This window comes from Neofelis nebulosa, chromosome 16 (assembly GCF_028018385.1).
Source record: "Neofelis nebulosa isolate mNeoNeb1 chromosome 16, mNeoNeb1.pri, whole genome shotgun sequence".
Lineage (NCBI taxonomy): Eukaryota > Metazoa > Chordata > Mammalia > Carnivora > Felidae > Neofelis > Neofelis nebulosa.
Window position 1 is genome coordinate 59,262,175 of NC_080797.1, and position 11,086 is coordinate 59,273,260.

The 11,086-nt window shown below is 41.6% G+C and overlaps 1 protein-coding gene across 2 annotated transcripts in view; it reads left to right on the forward strand.

Annotated features, from left to right (window-relative positions):
* UTP6 (UTP6 small subunit processome component) overlaps positions 1–11,086 on the forward strand; it is a 31,861-nt gene that overhangs the window by 11,632 nt on the left and 9,143 nt on the right. Inside the window, exons 8-14 of one of the 2 annotated variants that reach the window (XM_058703158.1) lie at positions 855–932; positions 1,683–1,764; positions 2,742–2,823; positions 3,884–4,095; positions 4,778–4,857; positions 5,212–5,289; positions 10,524–10,703. In XM_058703158.1, coding sequence (XP_058559141.1) covers positions 855–932; positions 1,683–1,764; positions 2,742–2,823; positions 3,884–4,095; positions 4,778–4,857; positions 5,212–5,289; positions 10,524–10,703 — 792 coding nt within the window. The remainder of the gene's footprint in view (positions 1–854; positions 933–1,682; positions 1,765–2,741; positions 2,824–3,883; positions 4,096–4,777; positions 4,858–5,211; positions 5,290–10,523; positions 10,704–11,086) is intronic. The other variant, XM_058703159.1, reaches the window with a different exon arrangement.

Sequence of the window (11,086 nt, forward strand, 5' to 3'; positions counted from 1 at the left end):
AGGTTATTTTATGGAAGTATTGTTTATGTTTTTTGGAAGTTTTCCTAAATACTCAAACTGGTATTTCCAAAAATAGAAATAGGTTTATTGCTTATTCTTTTTCAAAGTAAATTAGAGGGTGCCTGGGTGGCTCAGTCGGTTTAAGAGTCCACCTTTGGCTTAGGTCATGATCTCACCGCTCGGGAGCTTGAGCCCTGTGTTGGGCTCTGTGCTGACAGCTCAGAGCCTGGAGCCTGCTTCGGATTCTGTGTCCCCCTCTCTCGCTCACGCTGTCTCTCTTTCCTTCAAAATATAAATAAACTTTAAGAAATTTATAAAACTTTTTTTTCACACTTATTTATTTTGAGAGAGAATACAAGTGGGGGAGGGGCAGAGAGCGAGGGGGAGAGAGAATCCCAAGCAGGCTCTGCATTGTCAGCATAGAGCCCAACACAGGGTTCGATCCCACAACTGTGAGATCATGACCTGAGCTGAAATCAAGAGTTAGTCCCTCAACCGACTGAGCCACCCAGGCACCTCCTGATGGTTAATTTTATGAAATTGTAATACATATATTAAAATCAGGAAATTGACATTGGTCTAATGTGTGCATATGGTTGGTTCTCTGTCATTTTTTTTTTTTTTACATGTGTAGATTTGTGTAACCACCACCACAATCAAAATGCAGAGCTGTTCTACCATCACAAGGAACTCCCTTCTTGTCAGTGTCATCTAGTTTCATAACAAAAAATATCACGCTATCCCCAGACTTTCACAGATCTGATATTTATGGGTAATAAATGGCATCTTATGTATTTCTAATTAAAAAAATATATATTTCCAAAGATTTTCAGTTGATAATTTCCCTTGTATAGTACTTTAGGATGGAGCTGATGCATACTGAGAAACTGAGGAAGGAAAAGGAAGAATTTGAAAAGGCCAAAATGGATGTGGTAAGATCCGAACATGTCATCACACATTAACAATTAATGGTGCTTTGAGCCTTCTTAGGAATAAGAGACAATTTTTTAAATGTATTTTTTATTTAATGCCAGTTTTGAAACTTTGAGATGAATCTAGAGTTGATTTAATTAAACGGGCTTAGTAATAAAAATGGAATTCTGTGCTTTAAAAATACACATTTGGACTGTTTCAAGTAGTCCTCAAAATAATTTATTACTGATCGAAGGGTAAATGGTTTCCCTAATACTTTATGGTTTCATTAAATGACATACTAATGGGTTGAAGGAGCTCGAGGAAGGTTGTGAAATGTGTGGTTCCTAGCTTTTTATATAATTTTTTTGGTGACGGTAATTTTAAAGAAAAGTTTTAGAATGTTTGAGCTGAAAAAGGAACTTTGCTATCATCTGTTATTGTGGTTTCCAGCTGTGAACTTTTTTATTCAAATAAAAGTTTACCCAGAAGGGTAAACAAGCCATGTAAAACCTGACCTGCTCTGGTCTAAGTAGAGTCAGGCCTTAAGCCATGTGATCTTGCTATTGCTCTAGGAGCCTGAGAGAACACATTGGGAAGATCAGTGGTCTTGTTCAGGCTGCACATTTTACAAGGAGGAAAGTGGCCCAGAGAGAGACGTGGTTTGCCAGAGGCCATATGGCACAGATAGTCTAGGGCTGTTAATTTTTATCCTAGTGCTTTTTCTAGTTACTGGCACTATCTGTTATGTTTACTATAATACTCTTTAGGGGAATCTTGATTATCCTGAAGAAATCCTTAAGGGCGAGTTGGCACGGATTATCTACAAAAATTCTGTGAACATAATTAAAGGTACGTATGTTTTGAATATTTATGATGGAAAGTGCAACATTCTATTTATTATGTTTATTTTGAGAGAGAGAGAATGCAAATATGTGTGGGCAGGGTGTGGCAGAGAGAGAGAGAGAGAGAGAGAGAGAGAGAGAGAATATCCCAACCAGGCTCTGCATTATCCGTGCAGATAGTGCAGAGCCTGACATGGGGCTTGAACTCATGAACTGCAAGATTATGATCTGAGCTGAAGTTTGATGCTTAACTGACTGAGCTACCCAGTCACCCCACAATGTTCTATTTAAAATGAGGAAGACTGGGGCGCCTGGGTGGCTCAGCCGGTTAAGCGACTGACTTCAGCTCAGGTCATGATCTTGTAGTTTGTGAGTTTGAGCTCTGCATTTGTGAGTTTGAGCTCTTCATCGGGCTCGGTGCTGACAGCTCGGAGCCTGGAACCCGCCTCAGATTCTGCGTCTCCCACTCTCTCTGCCCTTCCTCACTCATACTCTGTCTCTCTCTCTCTCTAAAACATAAGCATTAAAAAAATTAAAAGGGAGGAAGACCTTTAGCTAATGTTGAAAATTTATGTTAGAAATTCTGTTAGAGTGTATATAAGATTCTATGGGAATAGTGTCCTGTTTCTTTCAGAAAACATTGATAGCCCCTTAGGGTATACTTGAACATTTCAGTAAGTTTATCGAGTATTTAATTCACATGGAGAGTTGGAAAGAAATAGGTGATTTAGAACATTTCTTTATGCTTTTAAGACGTTTAGAAGAAAAGTACTTATGAATACTCTAAAATATCACTAATGACTTTGCTTGTGTAGTGGGGCTATGGGTGATTTTTTTTTCTGTTTTGTCCTATTTCTCAAATAATACAAAAGAATTAGCTCTAGTACATCAAGAAAGTGGTACTTTCTTGTAGAAGAAAGTGGTTCTTTACAGTAAAATGACACTTGACAGTCTTACTCCCCTTCCCAATTTTTAAAATTTTAGGTGCAGAATTTCACGTGTCACTGCTTACAATTGCACAGCTATTTGACTTTGCCAAAGATCTGCAAAGAGAAATTTATGATGAGTAAGTAAGTTCGTGGAAAGGTGAATATGTCTATTTCCGATCTTGTGGTAAAAGTTTGAGGTTGGGTGTTTAGAAAGAGGGAAAGAAGACACTGTGCTAAGTCCTTGGAAGAAAGCAAGGTTTTAGGGCTTTTGTATCATAGTAAGTCATAGAAAAGTAAATATCTCTGGAGAACTTGTTTGACTCACTTCTGGGCTTCTCTTGGGAGTTAGTTTGTCTTTACTCAGTGACAAACATATCGTACAGCTGATATTAAGACGTATATTTCTGCTGTGCTGGCATGTCTTTTGTCCATAGAATGAGAGTGGTCCTCATAAAGGTTTGCAGTGATTGCTGTAGGTTATTTTATTCTTCAATGTTGGAGCATATTGTTTGAGAATTTTTTGCAGCCTGCCTTGTGGGTACATCACTCTTAGGTAGCACCCCTTACTTTCACAGGAGATAAAACAGAACTTGGCTTGTTTGCCCTTTGGATGCCTTCAGAGCTTTGGTAGAGGTTTAGGTCGTGCTTTTTTTTTTTTTTTCCTTGCCTCTGTTACAGAAAATCAAGAGCCTGGATATAAGGTTCTCCAGGGCTCGAGGACTGTCTCATCACACATACCTGTTGATTTAACTTTGAGAGCTAACTTGTGAATGAAATCTGAAACATTCTGAAACCTAATAAATGTGCCACAACTCTGATTGATTGACAAAATTTATACAGTGAGCGTGAAGATCTCTGGAGGGCTTGCTGGGGAATTGTCTCCTGGTAATGGAATTGTTAAAGGGGTGTCCCGAGTGCACTCTTAAATTTTTTTTTTTTTTTTAACGTTTACTTTTGAGAGACACAGTGTGTAAGCAGGGAAGGTACAGAGAAAGGGAGACAGAATCCGAAGCAGGCTCCAGGCTCCAAGCTGTCAGCACAGAGCCCGACATGGGGCTCGAACTCATGAACCGTGAGATCATGACCTGAGCCCAAGTCGGTTGCCCAACCGACTAAGGCACCCAGGTGCTCCTGGGTGCATTTTTAGAGCATTGGGAACTGTCTCTGTTTGATACTGAGTTAAGTTTCGTGTCATAGGGCTGATGCCAGTGAACTGCTTTTCAGCCTTCAGGCTCTACACACAGATGACCCTCTCACTTGGGATTATGTGGCACGGCGAGAATTAGAGATAGAGTCACAGCCAGGAGGAGAGCAGCCTGCGACAAAACAAGCCAGAGCAGTGGAGGTGGGCCGGAAGGAGGAGAGGTGCTGTGCTGTGTATGAAGAGGCGGTGAAGACTCTCCCTACAGGTGAACTTCACCAAACCTTGGGGTGGTGTCGAAGTTAGTATTCACGAATGGGAAGCCGAAGCTTCCGTTCCCATTACCAACGTCAGTTTCAGGATTCTCTCTGTGCTAGTTTACAGTGTGCCTGCCTTTCCAACTTGTTCTGTGGTGGTCAAAGATGGAGCTTTGATGACCTTCTTCAATAGTAATGGTATCCATTTGGGGGAAATGGTACATAGGAAATGATAATTCAGAAGATTGTCATTCTCTAATTCTCTTTTCATACAGACTTGCTTCCAAATTTTATATATTGGAGTGTTAATGTTTAATTTTTGAGAGAGAGAGCGTGAGCAGGGAAGGAAGGGGCAGAGAGAGGGAGACACAGAATCTGAAGCAGGCTCCAGGCTCTGAGCTGTCGGCGCAGAGCCCAACGCGGGGCATGAACTGAAACCAGCCATGAGATCATGACCTGAGCTGAAGTTGAATGCCTAACCGACTGAGCCACACAGGCTGCCCTTTACTTTTTATAGCTAAGTCATTACTCAGTATTTGAGATGTTTGATTAGCTGTAATCAGAATAACTAGTTTTTTCCACCAGACTAGCTTAAACCCTTTTTCAGAGGAATTTCCCTTCAAAGGAAAGATGTATGATGACTGTTAAATGGAGAGAACTAGTGATGTGATCCGCATAATCTGACTTTTCCAGAGGCCATGTGGAAGTGTTACATCACCTTCTGCTTGGAAAGATTCACCAAGAAGACAAGCAGTCAGTTCCTCAGAGAGAAGGTGAGGACCTACGTTACATGGTTATAGTGGCTGACTAGAAAGTGACTGTTTTCTGTAAAAAGAGCAGACACGTGGCTCCTTTGGGGCCTGGGACAGCTTCCAAGAACTTAACCTAAGCTCTTTCCCCTTGTGGTTGACCTGTCATTCTGAAGGTCTGAGCCTGCTGTATCCTTTTTCCGGCCACCTGATTAAGAAGCACCCTGTTACTGGGCTGTGTTTGGTGTGCTGTTTAGCGGGTCTAATCATAAGGGAAACTACCTCAAGTTCCTTTTCTTGGTTGCACTTGTTCCTGTCAGAGGCCACAGACCCCTGTGGGGATGTTTGTAACGAACTGAGAGATTTTTCTGATTTCAGAGGCTGGAAAGAACCATGATGGCGTTCAGGAAGGCACATGAACTCAGACTTCTACCGGAATTTCAGTACAAGCAGTGGGTAAGGGCACATTCACTGCCAGTAACATGTACTTGATTCCAGTTGGCTCATGATGGTGTCATGTGTTTTAATATATTGTTATGTGTTATGTGACTAAACCCATTTGGATGTTTGGTATGGAAGATGAGTGACATTACATTTGACGCTCGGTATTTGGTATATGCCGGAAATGAAATCTGTACAGTAAAGAAAGGAATGTTACGTGGTGGAAAATAGCCAGAACAGGGAGTCGCAACTTGGGTTTATTTTGTTTACCCATACATCTTGTCCTGAACATCCCTTTCGTAAATATCTGCCTAGCCCAGATTAAGCATTGCTACGATAAAAATAAAGAGAGGTTAGATGTGTTCCTGTGTTTCAGAAGCTGACATTCTAGTAAGAAACCTGTTAACCCATGCCTACTTTCTGGGGTGGGTGAGGATTGGTATGGAGACCAGGATAATGCACTGAGGTATTTCTACATTGGGTTTTGTCACTTACTAGCTAGACAACTTGGGCAAACCACTTAACTTTTCTGAGTTTGTTTACTTGATTTTAAAACAGTGTTAGTGAGGAGTGTCTGGGTGATTCAGTCAGTTGGGTGTCCGATTCTTGATTTCGGCTCAGGTCATGATCCCAGGGTTGTGAGATCAAGCCTGGCCTTGGGTTCCGTGCTGAGCATGCAGCCTGCTTAAGATTGCCTCTCTCTCCCTCTCCCTCTTTCTTGCGTGCATTGTGTGTATGTGTGTTCTCTCTCTCTCTAAAATTAAAAAAAAAAAATAGTGATCCTTGTTTTTGGCAGCTCACAAAGTCGTTAACTTATAAAAAAATGTTCGTACGTTAACATTTAAAAAATACTTTTTAAGAGTTTATTTTTGTTTTTGAAAAAGATACAAAGAGCAAACGGGGGAGGGGTAGAGAGAGGAGGAGACAGAATTCCAAGTAGGCTTTGCACTGTCAGCACAGAACCCGATGCGCGGGGCTCGAACTCACCAACCCTTGAGATCATGACCTGAGCCAAAATCAGGAGTCGGATGCTTAACTGACTAGGCTACCCAGGCAACCCTTAAAAAATACTTTTTAGGGGCGCCTGGGTGGCTCAGTCGGTTAAGCGGCCGACTTCGGCTCAGGTCATGATCTCGCGGTCCGTGAGTTCGAGCCCCGCGTCCAGCTCTGTGCGGACAGCTCGGAGCCTGGAGCCTGTTTCAGATTCTGTGTCTCCCTCTCTCTGACCCTCCTCCGTTCATGCTCTGTCTCTCTCTGTCTTAAAAATAAATAAATGTTTAAAAAAAAAATTATTAAAAAAATACTTTTTAAATGTTTATTTATTTTGAGAGAGAGTGAGAGAGAATGTGGGGGCAGACATGGAGGAGGGGTAGAGAGAGGGATAGAGAGAACCTCAAGCAGGTTCCACACTGTTAGCACAGAGCCTGACGGTGGGCTTGATCTCATGAATTGTGAGATCATGACCTGAGTCGAAATCAAGAACCTGATGCTCAACCAACTGAGCCACCTAGGTGCCCCCAAAATACTTTTTATTTAGTTTTTATTTTTTATTTATTTATTTTTTAATTTACATCCAAGTTAGCATATGGTGCAATAATGATTTCAGGAGTAGAATCCAGTGATTGATTCATCCCCTATGTATGACACCCAGCGCTCATGCCAACAAGTGTCTTCCTCAGTGCCCTCTTTCCCATGTAGCCATCCTCCCACCCACAGCCCCTCCAGGAACCCTCAGTTTGTTCTTTGTATTTAAGCATCTCTTAAGTTTTGTCCCCTTCCTGTTTTTATATTATTTTTTCTTCTCTTCCCCCCGTGTTCATCTGTTTTATATCTTAAATATCACATATGGGTGAAGTCATATGATATTTGTCTTTCTCTGACTAATTTTGCTTTGCGTAATACCCTCTAGTTCCATCCATGTTGTTGCAAATGGCAAGATTTCATTCTTTCTGATCACTGAGTAATACTCCATTGTGTGTGTGTGTGTGTCTGTGTGTATGTATATACATATATACAAACATACATACATACATACATACATACCTATGTACACACATACATTTCTTTATTCATCCATCGGTAGACATTTGGGCTCTTTCCATACTTTGGTTATTGTCGACAGTGCTGCTGTAAACATTGGGGTGCGTGTGTCCCTTCGAAACAGCACATCTGTGTCCTTTGGATAAATACCTAGTAGTGCAGTTGCTGGGTCGTAGGGTAGTTCTATTTTTAATTTTTTGAAGAACCTCCTTACTGTTTTCCAGAGAGGCTGCACCAGTTTGCATTCCCACCAACAATGCAAAAGAGATCCTCTTTCTCCGCATCCTCGCCAACATCTGTTGTTGCCTGAGTTGTTAATGTGAGCCATTCTTTTTTTTTTTTTTTATTAATTAATTTTTTTTATTTTTTTTTATTTTTTTTAATTTTTTATTTTTGGGACAGAGAGAGACAGAGCATGAACGGGGGAGGGGCAGAGAGAGAGGGAGACACAGAATCCGAAACAGGCTCCAGGCTCCAAGCCATCAGCCCAGAGCCTGACGCGGGGCTCGAACTCACGGACCGCGAGATCGTGACCTGGCTGAAGTCGGACGCTTAACCGACTGCGCCACCCAGGCGCCCCCTAATGTGAGCCATTCTGACAGCTGTGAGGTGGTAGTTCATTATGGTTTTGATTTGTATTTTCCTGATGATGAGTAATGTTGAGCATTTTTTCGTGTGTCTTGGCCATCTGGATGTCTTTTGAAAAGTGTCTATTCATGTCTTTTGCCCATTTCTTCACTGGATTGTTTTTTGGGTGTTGAGTTTGATAAGTTCTTTATAGATTTTGGATACTGACTCTATCTGATATGTCATTTGCAAATATCTTCTCTCATTCCATTGGTTGCCTTTTAGTTTTGCTGATTGTTTCCTTCGCTGTGCAGAGAAACTTTTTATCTTGATGAGGTCCCAGTAGTTCATTTTAGAAAATACTTTTTCTGTATAGCTAGGTAATGCATAAACTATATGCTAGCCTGCTGTGTTATACCATGAGTGAGGTACTGTTTTCCCATTATGACATCTGGGAAAAATCCCAGGCTTGGATGAGTTCAGCTGCTGCTGTTTGAGCTATTGAATGCTGGCAAGATAGTCACACCCTGTAAATTTAGAGGGGCCTTGGCAGCCCTGCTCTCTTTCCATTATTGCTGTCTTGTCATTCACCACTCTGGCTATTTCAGACATCCTCTCCTTCCCAGATCTCTGATGCTGCCCTTCCTGAGCTTACGACTTCATCACTCTGGTGACTTTGCCTTTAATGAGAGTTCCTCAGTACACTGCCTCTAAACTTAAAATGCTTAGCTGATTTCTGCATCCATTGTTTTCCCAGATTATTCTCTGCAAAATGATCTTCTAAAATTGATGATCAAATTATTCTGTGGCTTCCCATGGTCTTTGGATAAAGCTTGTCAGTCTCCCTAATATGGCCTTGGCCTCACCTGCCAGTTCTCCAGTATACATTCCACTCCTCCAGCCATGTTAAACTTGGATTTCCTTTTGTATCCAAGCTCTCTCTTCAGTTCAGCCTCGTGTGCATGCCAGTTGGGAGAGCCTTCTCTCACAAATCCCTCTTCTTAATCCTTAGCATAAATGGTGTTTCCTGTCTTATCGCTGCCATAGATGGGTGCTTCTGCTTTTTACTCTTACAGCATATGATTCTTTTTCTGTCACGGCAGGTATCAAACTGTGCCTGTTAGAGGCTCTGGGGGTGGTAGAGAACATACCTGATTTCCTGATAATTGAATCTAGCATATATAGTGTACAATAAAAATGCTTGCCAAATGAGCAGATTACATGCTGCCTTTTATTTGCTCTTCCACAGTTTTAAAAATTGAATTGGTTTTAAGTTTCTTCCCCCCTGTTAAAATAGTTAAAATAAGCATTTTGAACACATATGATTTCCTTCTGTTTACTTGCTTGTTCAGTAATTTTTTTTTTAAGTTTATTTATTTATTTTGAGAGAGACAAAGGCAGCATGAGTGAGGGAGGGGCTGAGAGAGAGGGAGAGAGAATCCCAAGCAGGCTCCTCGCTGTCAGCACAGAGCCCAATGTGGGCTCGAACCCACTTAACCGCGAGATCACAACCTGAGCCGAAACAGAGTTGGACACTCACACCCCTGAGCCACCCAGGTGCCCCATATTTGTTAAAGTAACATTTCCAAGTTTAAGACAGGAGTACTTCCATGACTGTTGTTACATAGTGTCAAATATATTTCAGAAAAATTGTATTAGTTTATTGTGTGTCCAACTCCATTTGAATGAATAAGCTGAGCCACTCAGGCACCCCTCACAAATACTGGTTTTGTCTACTGATTTTTATATTCTGTTTTCGTGGGTGTGGGGTTTATTATAGTGAACTATATTATTAAAAGTTTTATTTTTTTTTTAAATGTTTAAAAAAAAATTTATTTATACATAATCTCTACACCCACTGTGGAGCTTGAACTGACAATCCCAAGACTGAGTTGTAAGCTCCACTGACTAAGCCAACCAGGTGCCCCTAAAAACTTAACTTTCAATCTAAGTTATTTAGGCCCTCTACTTTCAACATCGTCTCTGTTTTTTGGTAGCCATTAGGAATAAGAGCAGGCAATGAAAGGAATTTCAGATTGTTCACTTTATGCCCCTTTGGCAGTAATGGTAAAAGGCTTAGTGGAAATGCTGTGGAAATTATCACCTTCAGTGAGATGTAGCTTTGGGGCCCCTGGGTGGCTCAGTCGGTTATGAGCCATGATCTCATGGTTTGTGAGTTCAAACCCCAAGATGGGCTCTGCACTTACAGCACGGAGCCTGCTTGGGATTCTCTGTCTCTCTCTCTGTCTCTCTCTCTGTCTCTCTGTCTCTCTCTCTCTCTCTCTCTCTTTCCCCTCTGCCCCTCCGTAGCTCATGCTGTATTTCTCTCTTTCTCTCAAAATAAATAAGCTTAAATTATGTTTAAAAAAAAAATGAGGGGCGCCTGGGTGGCGCAGTCGGTTAAGTGTCCGACTTCAGCCAGGTCATGATCTCGCGGTCCGTGAGTTCGAGCCCCGCGTCAGGCTCTGGGCTGATGGCTCGGAGCCTGGAGCCTGTTTCGGATTCTGTGTCTCCCTCTCTCTCTGCCCCTCCCCCGTTCATGCTCTGTCTCTCTCTGTCTCAAAAAGAAATAAACGTTAAAAAAAAAAAATGAGATGTAGCTTTCTGCAGTTAATTTTCCAGTAATCCTTTGTCTTCTCTAGATTGAGTTGTTGCTGCATCACGACTTCTTGAAGGAAGCTCTGGAGGTGGCAGTAGCCGGGACTGAATCGTTCAGAGACTCTGTAACGATGTGGCAGATGAAGCTGCGGGTGCTAATTGACTCCGAGAGCCCCGACGTAGCTGTGCTTTTTGAAGAAGCTTTTGCACACCTGAAAGCCCAGGTCTGTGAACTGCGTCCCTTGTACTTCCTCCTGTCTGGGAAACCTTTTGAGACTCGAGAGGCAGAGATCCTTTGCAGTGTTGCGTACCTGACGATGGCTGGCTCCAGAGTGCATTTGTGCCCGGGGGTCAGGGGTCAGGCGTGGAAGGATTTACTTTGATTTACTAGCCTATTTCTAATTCACTATTTGAAAAATGGCTAAATCATATGAACGTTTTCTGTTTTGATATCTTACAAGTGAGAAATATTAATAGAGAATTATTTTCACTTGCTTCCAAAGATGAACTTAAGCCTGATTTTTATTTTTTTATTTATTTTTAAGCCTAATTAAAAAAAAAAATTTTTTTAATCTTTATTTTTGAGAGAGACAGAGACAGAGACAGA